General features: G+C 62.2%; 5 protein-coding genes across 5 annotated transcripts in view; 4 read left to right on the forward strand and 1 right to left on the reverse strand.

Annotated features, from left to right (window-relative positions):
* The window catches only part of RHTO_03049 (phosphoglycerate mutase), a gene marked incomplete at both ends in the record, with an annotated part of 1220 nt that extends 809 nt beyond the window's left edge, over positions 1–411 (forward strand). Inside the window, 3 exons of the mRNA XM_016416721.1 lie at positions 1–49; positions 105–233; positions 305–411. The exon at positions 1–49 is cut by the window's left edge and continues 189 nt beyond it. Coding sequence (XP_016276440.1) covers positions 1–49; positions 105–233; positions 305–411 — 285 coding nt within the window. The remainder of the gene's footprint in view (positions 50–104; positions 234–304) is intronic.
* A 394-nt stretch (positions 412–805) lies between these two features.
* On the forward strand, positions 806–6198 carry RHTO_03050 (phospholipid-translocating ATPase; the record flags this gene model as incomplete). Its single annotated transcript, XM_016416722.1, has 9 exons — positions 806–1193; positions 1259–2125; positions 2177–2594; positions 2657–2834; positions 2890–3981; positions 4040–4871; positions 4933–5078; positions 5140–5926; positions 5987–6198. 9 exons carry the CDS (start codon positions 806–808, stop codon positions 6196–6198), a joined length of 4920 nt encoding a protein of 1639 aa, XP_016276441.1.
* Positions 6199–6412: 214 nt separating this feature from the next.
* On the reverse strand, positions 6413–8195 carry RHTO_03051 (uncharacterized protein; the record flags this gene model as incomplete). Its single annotated transcript, XM_016416723.1, has 6 exons — positions 6413–6606; positions 6665–6835; positions 6926–6992; positions 7052–7621; positions 7714–7785; positions 7851–8195. 6 exons carry the CDS (start codon positions 8193–8195, stop codon positions 6413–6415), a joined length of 1419 nt encoding a protein of 472 aa, XP_016276442.1.
* Positions 8196–8348: 153 nt separating this feature from the next.
* Positions 8349–9988, forward strand: RHTO_03052 (UPF0057 family protein; the record flags this gene model as incomplete). The annotated part of the gene is made up of 7 exons (XM_016416724.1): positions 8349–8408; positions 8669–8709; positions 8770–8826; positions 8885–8942; positions 9072–9195; positions 9260–9907; positions 9969–9988. The coding sequence occupies 7 exons, from the start codon at positions 8349–8351 to the stop codon at positions 9986–9988; spliced, it is 1008 nt and encodes a 335-aa protein (XP_016276443.1).
* An 864-nt stretch (positions 9989–10852) lies between these two features.
* RHTO_03053 (alkaline phosphatase) overlaps positions 10853–12519 on the forward strand; it is a gene marked incomplete at both ends in the record, with an annotated part of 2742 nt that continues 1075 nt past the window's right edge. Inside the window, 4 exons of the mRNA XM_016416725.1 lie at positions 10853–10984; positions 11048–11331; positions 11413–11752; positions 11808–12417. Coding sequence (XP_016276444.1) covers positions 10853–10984; positions 11048–11331; positions 11413–11752; positions 11808–12417 — 1366 coding nt within the window. The remainder of the gene's footprint in view (positions 10985–11047; positions 11332–11412; positions 11753–11807; positions 12418–12519) is intronic.

Raw genomic sequence — 12519 nt, forward strand, 5'->3', positions numbered from 1 at the left:
CTCCTCCTCAACCTCTTCCCTCCTCCCTCAAGGCCGCCAAATCCTCTACGTCTCTCACGGTGCCGCAATCCGTGAATTCGTCTCCTCACTCGTCGAGTACGCAGATCGAGGAGAGAGGGATATCGAGCTCGTGTTGCCAAAGCAGGAGGCGGAGATGATTCGGAAGGGGAGCAAGAGGATCGATAATTGCTCGAGGACGGTGATTGAGATGGAGTGGGTTGAGGATGAAGAGGGTGCGTTCGCTCGCTCTTTCCGCGGTCCTCGTACGCAAACCTGACACTTTTCGCCGTCGGATCCCTCGCAGGTTCCGGTCATTGGCATGGCCGTCTCGTGCTGTACGCCGACGACACGCACTTTATCGACTCGAGCCGCGCACCGAGTCCTACGGAGAACGCGGACGTGGTCGAGTAGCAGCAGGAGGAAGCGAGGGAGACCGGCGTGCGGGCGGGTGCAAGGCGGGATTCTCGAGGGCGCCTCGGAGTGGGAGGTTGCCTTACAGGATGCAATGATGTCCTACAAGGGCCACAGCGCTGAAAGGATCGAGTTTGTGAGGAATGCTGACATCGCAAGTCCGTGGGAGCGCGGGAAGAGGCTCCTCCTCGCCATCTCGCTTGTTGCGCTCGCCCACCTCGCCTGTGCTGCCGTCGGTCAGAGCGGTACCGCGCTACAAGGCTCACTGCTGCCTGCACAGTTCTCTGCGCGCCCCAACTTGCGCCGCGATCGCTCGCTGCGAGCCACTCGACCAACTCGCTCCTCGGCATCCGCTAGCAGCAACACTCGCGCCACAGCGGCGGGCAGAGGCAGGATGGGCGTGACTCCGATCCGTCGCAAGGGCCCGCAGAACAAGGTCACCCGCTGGCTCGCCAGGGCGTCCGACTTTGACCTCACGGCCGTCTTCTCTCGGCCTCACCGCAACCCGTACCCTCGCCAGGTCCTCGTCAATACGCCTGTGCCGTCCGAGGCATTCACGACGGCGCCCAAGGTCCCCATACCGGGCTGGAACAGGACTGTCAAGGGCGAGAATGGCAAGGTGATTCGCAAGGACAAGAGGGGCTTCGGGACCAAGGAGGTTCCGGCGCCTGGGTGGACGTTCGTCTCGAATCAGGTCCTCACGAGCAAGTACAACCTCCTCACGTTCGTGCCGCGAAACCTCCTCGAGCAGTTCCGCCGCGTCGCCAACATCTTCTTCCTCGGTACGGCTCCTCTCTCTCCGTCGCCAAGAGTCGCTGTAGAGGCTGACGATGGGCTCGTCTTGCAGTCCTCGTCATTCTTCAGTTCTTCCCGCGCTTCACGACCGTCAGCCCAGGTCTCTCGGCGCTCCCTCTGATCGTAGTCATTTTCATCACGGCGGTCAAAGACGGCTACGAAGATCTCAAGCGCCACCAGTCGGACCGCGCCATCAACAACATCAAGGTCATCGCCCTCCGCGGGACCTACCGCAACCCGAACTTGACTCTCCAGAAGAGCCGGACGTTCGGACTGCCCAAGTTTATCCGGAACTGGTGGGGACAGAGAAGGCTTGTCAAGGAGGCGGAGGAGGAGGAGCGCGAGGAGGCAGAACTCAGGGAGAAGCAGCACAAGGGGTTCTGGGGGAAGAGGTCGATGCGGGTCGGGCGGAGAAAGGTCAAGAACGGCGAGGGTCCGCAGGAGAAGGTCGCGCCGCTCGTCGAGGATGTCGAGGCAGAGGAGGAGCGCGACGGGCTCGGCAACTTGGAGGTTCCACGAACAGCTCCAGGCGGAGGGACGGTCCAGGCGGCGCGTGAGGAGGGCAACCGTGCGCGGTCGTCGACAGTCGGCACGAAGGGATCCGCCAAGGGTCGCTCGCGCGCCAACACCTCGGCCGGTCTCTCGTACGAGGCGCCCATCCCTGCTCGACACCAGCGCCTCGAAGGCGATTACTACGCCGACGACGCCGAAGACTCCGAGTTCCATCACGGCCCGACCGATACGGCTGGACACCCCAACGCCGAGCAGCAGCCTGGTTCCGGCATCCACCTTCACAAGCCCCATTTGCACGTCGGCGTCGGCCAGCGTTACGACCGGCCGACGTGGGTCAAGGAGAACTGGGAGGACTTGCGAGTCGGTGACTTTGTGCGGCTGCATGGGGACGAGAGCGTTCCTGCTGGTGCGTGTGAAGCCTCGCTCGCGCGCAGGCTCGGCTGACGATTCGCTGCAGATATTATTGTTTGCGCGACTTCGGAGGAGGAGAACGTCTGCTATGTCGAGACGAAGAACCTCGACGGCGAGACGAACCTCAAGTCTCGCTCGGCCGTCCCGGAGCTCACGCACCTCCGCACCTCGTCCGCCATCGCCAACGAAGCCAAATTCGTCATACGCGCCGAGCCGCCAGACGTCAACATGTTCACGTACAACGCCGCGATTGAGCTGCATGACGGGCGCACCGACAAGGAGGGCAGGCCGCTCAAGTGCCCGGTCAACCTCACGACGATGCTTCTCCGCGGTACCGTCATCCGCAACACCGAGTGGGTCGTCGGCGTCGTCTGCATGACCGGGCAAGACACGAAGATCGTCATGAACGCTGGCGGCACGCCCTCGAAGCGGTCCAAGGTCGAGCGTCAGATGAACCCGATGGTGTTAGTGAAGTTCTGCGCTCGCGAGTGCGCTACTCGAGTACTGATCAGTCGTATGCTCGCAGCTTCCTCAACCTCTTCATCCTCGCCCTGATGACCGTCATGTGCGCTCTCGCCGACCACTACCTCCAAGTCCAGAAGTACCCGCAGGGCGCGTACTGGCTGTTCGCCGACAACCGCTCGGACGACAACCCGAACATCAACGGCATCATCACCTGGGCGAACGCGTTGATCGCCTTTCAGGTGCGTAGAGTCTGCCTTCGCCGTGTCGGCGTCTTGCTCACGCTTTGCCGCGCAGAACATTGTGCCGATTTCGCTGTACATCTCGATCGAGTTCACCCGACTCGTGCAAGCGGGATACATCTGGGGGGACGACGACATGAAGGGCAACGGGCGGCGGACGACAGCTCGAAGCTGGAACCTTTCCGACGACCTCGGCCAAATCGAGTACATCTTCTCCGACAAGACCGGTACTTTGACGCAGAACGCCATGCTCTTCCGCCAGTGCTCGATCGCCGGCAAGGTCTACGTTGGCGACGAGCAGCCTGCCGCGACCGACACGACCGTCCTTCCGCCCGAGAAGGCGCTCTCGAGCTCGTCCTCTTCGGGCGACGAGAGTGCTTCCCCTACGAACGGTAACGGCACGAGCGACGACAAGGCGAAGACGAAGCTCGCCGAGCAGGTTCTCGCGCCCTTCCACGACTCGCAGATCGAGGCCGACCTCGCCAAGCGCGACTCGACCCAAGCCCGCAACCTCTACAACTTCTTCATGAACCTCGCGCTCTGCCACACCGTCTTGACGAGCCAAGAGGACGGCCTCATCTCGTACAAGGCTCAGTCGCCCGACGAGGCGGCGCTCGTCCAAGCCGCTGCAGATGTCGGCTTCGTCTTCCTCGGCCGCGACAAGGACGTCCTTCGCGTCCAGACGCCGCACGACGACGATGTTGTCGAGTTTCAGCTTCTCAACGTCCTTGAGTTCACCTCGGCTAGGAAGCGCATGTCGGTCGTCATCCGCAAGCTGTCGGAGGGCGAGGGCGACGATCAGCTCCTCCTCCTCACCAAGGGTGCCGACAACGTCATCTTCGAGCGCCTCGGCCACGGCAACGAGGAGCTCAAGCGCGAGACGGACAAGCACCTCGAGGACTTTGCGAACGAGGGTTTGCGGACGCTCTGTCTGGCGTGGAAACCGCTCGACGAGGCGACGTACGAGCAGTGGGAGCGGCGCTTCCACGAGGCGACGACTCTCATCGACAACCGCGACGAAGAGATTGAGCGCGTCTCGGACGAGCTCGAGCGGGACCTCAACCTGCTCGGCGCGACAGCTATCGAGGACAAGCTGCAGGACGGCGTGCCCGAAGCCATCGCCGATTTGAAGCGTGCCGGCATCAAGGTGCGTTGCTGTTGACCTCTTCCGCTTTATGTTCGAGCGCTAAAACGTTCCTCTTCAGATCTGGGTCGCTACGGGCGACAAGCTCGAGACCGCCATCGCCATCGCCAAGACTTGCAACCTCCTCTCCCGCGACATGAACTTGATCGTCGTCAAAGGCGGCGAGTACGGCCAGGCCAACTCGGCGTACGCCCAGCTCCGCAGCGCGCTCGAGCGCTTCTTCGACGCGGAAGGTCTCGCCGAGCAGCTTGAGAACCAGCCGCCCGATGCGCAGAAACGACCAGACGGACCGCGGCGGTCGGGCAGCATGAGGCGTTCGTTCCAGGTGCACCGCACCACGACTGGCGTCTCGGGCGTCTCCGACATCGTCGGCGACGACAATGGCGAGCGACCCGGCGGCTACGGCCTCGTCATCGACGGAGCGTCTCTTCGTCACGCATTCGACGAGCCCTGGACCAAGGATCTGCTGCTCGAGCTGGCGACGCGCTGCCGTGCTGTCGTGTGCTGCCGCACATCTCCCCTGCAGAAGGCGCTCATCGTCCGTCTCGTCAAGGACGGCCTCGGCTCGATGTGCCTCGCCATCGGCGACGGCGCGAACGACGTCTCGATGATTCAGGCGGCCGACATTGGCGTCGGCGTCGCAGGCGAAGAAGGTCTCCAAGCTGTCAACTCGTCCGACTACGCCATGGGGCAGTTCCGTTTCCTCAAGCGACTGCTCCTCGTGCACGGCCAGTGGTCGTACCTCCGCAACTCGAACATGATCGTCAACTTCTTCTACAAGGAAATCATCGGCATCGGCGTCCTCTTCTGGTTCCAGTTCTACTGCGGCTACTCGGCCACGACCGTCTACGAATACACGTACCTCTTGTTCTGGAACGTCTTCTGGACTCTCGGTGCGTCCAGCTGTCTCCCTTTCGCCAGCTAGACCGTCACTTACCAGCCGCTCCATGCCAGTCCCCGTCATCTTCATCGGCATCTTCGACCGCCACGTTGGCGAGCGCGTTCTTATGGCCATCCCTGAGCTGTACGAGCGAGGCCGACGCGGCAAGCTCTTTGGCATCGTCCGCTTCTCCATCTACATGCTCGACGGCATCTACCAGGCGGGTCCTCCCCTGCTCGCTTGCGTCGAGCACACCTGCTGACCCGCTCACTATTGCGCAGTCCGCCGTCATCTACTTCTTCCTCCTGTACGCCTACGACACGACGACAGCGCGGCGAGACGGCTACGACATCCAGATGTACGAGTTCTCGACCGTCATGGCTGTCGCCGCCGTGCTCGCTGCCAACTTCTACAACGGTCTCAACACGTACTCGTGGAACTGGTGGGTGCTTGCCGGTGTTCTGATCGGCCCCGTCCTCATCGTCCTCTACACGGCCGTCTACTCCGCTTTCCCGCCGACCCTCATCTGGACTTACGTCTGGGGCAACAACCACTTCCTCTGGCCGTCGGCGTACTGGTGGCTCGGCCTCATGTTCACCATCATCCTCTCCCTCGGTCCCCGCTACCTCTACCGCGCCATCAAGGAAGCGTACTTCCCCGACGACGTCGACATCCTCCGCGCGATGGAGAAGCGTGACCCTCGGCACGACTGGGTGCACGACCCGATGATGCCGCACCACCCGGACGGCACCCACTTCGAGCCGCTCGCGCTCACGCCCGACTCGGCCTCGGCTTCCTCGCCCATGATCGCACGGCGGACCGCCTCTCGCTCCTCCTCCCGCCGCCCCCTTCCTCAGCGCGACTCGTATCAACTCGGCCGCGCCCGCACGCACCAGAGCCTCACGCACGACATGAGCACCGGCCTCGCTCGCGTTGGAACGGGCAGCGGCTACGCCTTTGACGAGGGTGTCGGCCTCAACCTCGAGCGGTACACAACGAGGGGCAGTGAGGCATCGCGCACCCGGCCGAGGAAGGGCTCCGTCAGGGTTGGCAAGGTCGAGCTGAATCGTGCGTTCCCTCTCTCCGCTCTCGCTTCGCCGTCTGGCTGACGATTTCGCCGCCACTCAGCCTTCGCTCGCAAGTCGGACAAGACACGCGACCGCTCAGCCTCGTTCGGCGCTCGCCTCTTCCGCCACGGCAATCGCAAGTCGACCGTCCCAGAGGAAGAGCCGGAATCGAGCACCGCGCCGCCCCCAGTCCCGACTGTGCCGCTGACAGGGCACGAAGCGACGACCGCGCCGCTCACCAAGGACACTGATAGCGTCGGACACGCCATTTAATTCCCTTTGCACTTTCGTTCGTTCCAGTTCTGCTCCATCGTCCGCTTAATTCCCGTCGCATTACCTAGAGACTGTAACACTAGCTCTCAAGCGTCGTTCCTCTCACTCGCGTCGCGAAAGTCGAGAGGAAGCTCGCAAAGGATGGACGTTACAACAAGACCTGCAAACCCGATTACTGTTCCTTAAGCCCACCCGTACCCGTTCGCCCCCTCGCTCAGTCAATGGACATGCGATCCGTCTCGCCGCCGTACTTGCTCGTCGACTGGCCGGACGGCATCCCCGGTCGTCGCGAGTCTGGCTTCTCGAATGCTGCGAGAGGCGGCGGTTGAGGGCTCGACTGAGAGGCAAGCGGGCGGCCTGATTCGGGCTGACGAGAGCGCGAGAGGAAGGGGAGGTGGTAGCCGGGAACTGCGCAAGGGCGGGCGTCAGTCTCGCTGGCTTCCTCAAGAAAGGTGGGAGGACGCACTCCGCTCCTTCAATCCCTTGCCAAAGTTGCGCATGCACAGGCCCATCATGACGAACGTCGCGACGAGGAGGACGATGCAGACGACCGAGAAGATGGTCAAAGTCGCTGTCGCGGTCGAGTATCGCCCGCTCGTCGCGCCGTAGATGCGCTGGAGCTTGTAGATGAAGTAGGCTGAGGGCGAATCCGTCAGTATCGAGCGATACAGGGAGAATCCGTCAGTATTGAGCGATACAGGGAGGGCAGAAGGAAGGATGGACGCACCGATTCCAGCAGCAATCACGACGAATGATGCGTAGATGCCCGGGCGATTCTCAATTCGCACGACAGCCTGCGCGGAGAAACTCGTCAGCAGGCTCGCTCGCAAGCGAGAAGAGGATGACAACTCACCGCAAAGGCGAGCAGAGCGAGAATCGTGACGGGCAGGGCGACAATCGTCAAGACGAATTCCACAGTTGGTGTTCCGGTGACAAGGATGAGAAATTGGAGCTCAAAGCCGATGACGAAGAAGGCGGTAAACTTGAGGAGGCACACGAAGACCTGGTAGCGCAGGTACGCGCGCCTGATTGCGAGGTCTGCGCCGATACGCTTGAAGGTGTCCCAGCCGAACTCGGCGTAGAGTGGCCAGAGCATCAGTGTCATGGCGACGGTGCATGCTCCAACGACGGCAGGAATGACGACCGCGTAGATGTGCGTGAGATGCTGGACGTGAGGCGTGTCGGCGTTGCTGCCGCTCAAAGCGTTGGCGAGCTGTCGTGGCAGGACGGCGGAGTAGATGAGGATGGCACCGTTGAAGAGGCAGAGGACGGCGAGTGTCATGATGTTCTTGTGCGAGCAGCTGTTGAGCGTGATACCCGCTTCGAAGAGGACGGCGAGGATGAAAAGGCCGAGGTAGGTTGCGACAGACTCGAGCTTTGGGTCGTTGCCGATGAGGTCGGCCGTCGAGAGGTCGCCCGTGTTCTGCGGGAGAACAAGGATGAGCGCCAGGAACTTTGGCTCGGGTAGCGGGACGAATAGGAGGGAGAGAGGAGACGGTGACCCACATTGCGCACCGTTCCGTACACCAGCGCAATCATGACGAGCACCGCGATGGCTTGCAAGGCAATAATCGACATGAATGCGAGCTTTTTGCGGGGATGCCGGTCGAGGAAGAGAAAGGGTTCGGGAGAGAAGTCAGCGTGAGGCTCACCCAGGCTGCCCAGAGGTCTCGCACCTGGTTCCTGGTCTTGTACGTCCTCCAGAAGGCTGCAAATCCGCCCTCCTCTCGTCTCAGTCGGCCCCGAGGACCCTGCACCGCCTCGCCCAACCTCGAGGGGTATTCCTCCTCAGCACCAAGGTAGGACTGCCGCTGGTCCGCATAGGTCGAGTAGCTCGGTGGTATGTAGCCGTACGAGGGTCTCGCAGCTCCAGTCGGAAGCGGAGGCGTGTCGGTCGGGGTCGTCGAAGTCGGGAGCGGGTTGAAGGGGTCGGACGGGTGTGGTGAGAGGTTGCGCTGGCCGTGGTAGTATGCAGCGTACGAGGCCGTGTTCTCCATCGCTCGTGAGCCTCCAGCAAGCCAGTCTAGCGGAGCAGGTTGGATGAATGCGGGTCGACCTTGCTCTTGCCGAACCTCGTCCTTGTCCACCAACTCGTCCTCGCTCTGCTGCTGGTCTGCGTGGTGCCATAGACTGCGACGAGCTACAGCGTCATGGACGAGCTCAACTACCAGGTCAGGAAGGCGCTGCCAAAGGGCAAGAAGCACCTCAAGGTGCGCCTCGCTCCTCGTCACCTCGCTCGCGGCGGCATTCGAGGGCGCGTGGGTGTGCGTGTGGGTCGACACGGTCGATAACTGTAGAGGACAAGGCCTGCGAGCGGACGGCGGCGCTGGTGGACTCGAGATCTCAGCGTCTCTTCCGGACCCCCCACCTCCTCTCGCGCGCTCAGCAACACTCGGAGGCTTCAAACAGACCCTTTAGGGACGTGCAGGACGTGCAGAACATTGCTGACACATTGCGGCCGCTATTCCAGGTCGACCGCACCCACGGGTTCCATGCGGTGATTATGGTCATGTCAGTTCGCTCCTCTGCCTTTCCTTCAGGGTTTCACACTGACGTATCAACACCGTACAGCGGCTGGGTCGTGCCGCCTCTCGCCATCCTCGTCCGCTTCGGAATCGGCTTCGACTTGTGCGTCTCCTTCGCTTTCCCCTCTCGACGCTCTCGCTCACCCTCGTTCCGTCGACAGCTTCCTCAACATCCTCCTCACCATCGGCGGCTACATCCCAGGGCACGCACACAAGTACGCTCCCGTGCCCAACGTCGTGCTATTGACTTGCTACTGACCCTGTCTTCCTCATTGCAACAGCTTCGTTCGTCTCATTCCGCTCACTTCTAGCTTCCTACTGCACCAGCTGACACGTCAAGTCTCACAGTACTGCCAGAACATCCGCAACAACAAGACGGCGAAGCGCACGCCAAAGTGGGCGATTCGCGCCGGTCTCGTCAAGATCAAGGATCCTCGAGCGGGCAGGCATCAGTGGGCTTACCGCTACGACGGTGAGTATGATCGAGAGTCTGAGTCGGTCGCGTAGAATTTGGCGCTGACGACTTCGCCGTGCAGAGCGTCTCCCGGGCGCGAGCGCAAACTACGGCGGAGACGCAGACTCGCTCCACTCCAACTCGTGGGACGGCCGCGGGCCCGAGCCCGAACGGCGGTCAAACCGCATCAAGTCGAAGAACGGCAACACCCGCCACCGCTTCTCGCCTTGGGACGACATTGTCGACGAGGATGAGGTCGAAGGCGGTCACGGCTTGTCTCGTTCGGAGAGTCGCCTTGCGCCGATCGATTCTCGTCGCACGCCCCCTGAGCCCGCTGCCGACCCGCTCACGAACGAGCAGTTCTACCCGACCGCAGCCGAGCAGGCGCCTGCCGTCGCGCCGCGGAAGAGCAAAAAGAAGCTCGGCGGTGGCTTGCTCAAGAACCGCTCGCGTTACGAACAGCCGTTCGACACGAGCGACGCGGTCAGCAGCCGTACGCGTGCGAGCGACGGATACCAGGACGAGTTCGAGAGGGAGATCAACGAGGGTTCGAGGGCTGGGACTGGTGGCGCGGCGCCGGCGAGGTTCGACTCGTTCGAGCAGGAGGGACCTGAGGATGCTTGGGCCTCGTCGCGGCCGGCGAACGGGAATGCTGGCGGGTACAGGCAGGAGCCGGCGCAGAGGCTGCAGCCGCAGAAGACGGGGCGTGCGGAGGAGAATGACGGCGACCGTGAGTTGCCCGACTGTCTTCGAGCCTTCCAATGCAGCGCTGACAAGTTGCACGCGCGCAGTCTTCAAGCACTCCTTCTAGAAAGCCTCAGTCTCGTCGACTCGCCCACCCTCTCGCGTTCCTCCCTTCCGCCTCTCCGCCATTATCCGGCCAGCTCCGCCATCGCTTCCTTGCGTCTGTCTCCCGCCATACCTCTGTCTCTCACCACCGCCTTCCGGTCTTCCCTCAACTTCCCTTCCCGCCTTCACGCCCGTTTGTACCTTCGACGATACCCCTCCCTAGCCCCGATCCCGCCTACCTGTGTACACTTTTCTACTCTCGCTTCTGTGCTGCAAGATGTGTTCGCCGTTATACGCCTCTGCCGCACTTCTTATCGCGCCGAAGCGGGCTAAACTTGGGCGCCAGCGAGCGAGGAGGAGCTAGGTTTCCGCTGGCGGGGCCGCCGTCGAGAGCGCTTCGCAGACCGAACAGACGGGTTGATCTCCTTCCTGTCACTTCACTGGCACCGCTGCTTCGCTCGAAGCTTGCTCTCGAGGCGCGCGAGTCTGTCTGTCTGCGACTTCGCCAGGCGCACATTCGCTCGCTGCCTGTCCCCTCCCTCGTGCGATCGCTGGCCCTGCTCCCTGCGCACCGACTGTTTCAGCCAAGCATCCACCCATCGCGCCTGTAGCCGCGCGCACCGTCGGCCTCTGCGCCCGACGACTTCGCACGTTTCCCATCGCTCGAAGTGCCAAGTCTTCCCTTTCGCCGATTCGGAGGGAGAATGGAGGGGTGCAGAGGGGAACGTTGGCTTTGATGCACGCCCTTCGGCAGATTTTAGCGCGGAGCGGCGCCATCCGCCGGTGCTGAACTTGCGGCACACTCGCCCTTGCTCTTTCGGCTTATCCTGCGTCCTTGTACCCTCGCTCCCTTCTCCGCTAAACTTCCTCGCATTTTCCGTCGACTATGGCGTACACCAAACGCCGCTCGGGCTTGAAGAGGAGTGCCCTCGTCGCCGCTGCCCTCGCTGGATCCGCTTCCGCTCAAACGTTCCGTCGCACCGCTGCGTGCCCGAACCTCGGATGCATCTTCCCTCCTGTACGTTCAGTCACTCGGCTCAGCTGTAGTGACCCTGGCGCTCACGCTTCATGCCGTCAACAGGACCAGTCCGCCTTCATCGCTGGCCAGGTCTTCGACCTCCGCGTCGAGGTCCAGGCGCCGGCGAACGGCACGATGCCGTTCAACAACGGCAAGCCGTACGACTCGTTCACCCTCTCCATCGGCAAGAAGGGCCAGGAGCTCAAGGACGTCACCAAGGCCTTCTCCGTTGTGGACCCGAAGTTGTCGAGCTACAACTTCACCTACTACGAGGACTTGTTCGCTCAGGACGCCAAGACACCGACGCTCGTCAATGTCGTCGCGAAGGACTACCGCCACCTCGCTCTGTGCGTCTCCGCTCGGAGCTTTCGGCGCTGCGGCGGTTTGACTGTAACTCGGTCAGTCACTGACCGCTCACATTGTCGCAGCTACGACCCGGGCGAGTACGAGCTCAAGCTCAAGTACAACAACGGCATGGAAGAGACCGCAACGTGGGAGGTCCTGCCGCTCTCGAAGAAGAAGCTCGCCAAGAACGTCATCCTCTTCATCGGCGACGGAATGGCCCCCGGCATGACGACGGCCGCGAGGTTGCTGGGCCACAAGAGCGTCAACGGCAAGTACCAGTCGACGCTCGCCCTCGACAAGGCGGAAGGTTTCGGCATGCAGCACACCCATAGTCTGGACTCGTTCATCACCGACTCGGCCAATTCAGCAACCGCTCTCATGGCTGGCAAGAAGAGTACCGTCAACGCGCTCAACGCCTACACTGTGCGTTGCCGCTCCTCCCGCCTCTTCCTCGCATTGATCCCCTTGCTTGTCGCAGGATTCGACTGGCAAGCCCTACGCCAACCCGAAGTTTGAGACCATCTTTGAGATGGGCCGCCGCATCTACAACTCGCAGATCGGCGTGGTGTCGACGGCTTACCTCGCCGACGCTACCCCGGCTGCCGTCGTCGCACACACATCGCTTCGCTCGCAGTACGACCTCATCATCGACCAGTATCTTGACGGCGTCACGAGCAACTTCACCTGGACCAAGTGGGACGGTCCCGACGTTCTCTTCGGCGGCGGCGGTTCGGACTTCGTCGCGAAGGCCTCGAACCGCAACGTCTCCAAGATCGACAAGTTCCTCGCCAAGGGCTACGAGTTCGTCACGACCAACTCGTCGCTGTTCAACATCGGCAACTCGAAGCGCGCACTCGGCTTGTTCTCCGCCTCGACTCTCCCGACCTGGGTCGACCGCCACGTCTTCCCCGAGAACCTTCCGACCTTCAAGGCGTACAATGAGGCGAACAAGACATTTACTGCACCGTCGAAAGACGTGCCGGGCCTCAAGGAGATGACGCTCAAGGCACTCGACATCCTCACCACCCGCTCAAAGGCGGACGGCACTAACTTCATGCTCATGTCGGAGGCCGCGAGTATCGACAAGGGTACGCCTACTCCGCTTCCTGGTGCTGTTGCGTCTGCTGACCCTGCTTGTGCTTCTTCCCCTTGTTCCTCCCTTTGCCCGTCTCCCTTCCTCCCTTCGCCCG

This window comes from Rhodotorula toruloides, assembly GCF_000320785.1.
Source record: "Rhodotorula toruloides NP11 unplaced genomic scaffold Scaffold2, whole genome shotgun sequence".
Lineage (NCBI taxonomy): Eukaryota > Fungi > Basidiomycota > Microbotryomycetes > Sporidiobolales > Sporidiobolaceae > Rhodotorula > Rhodotorula toruloides.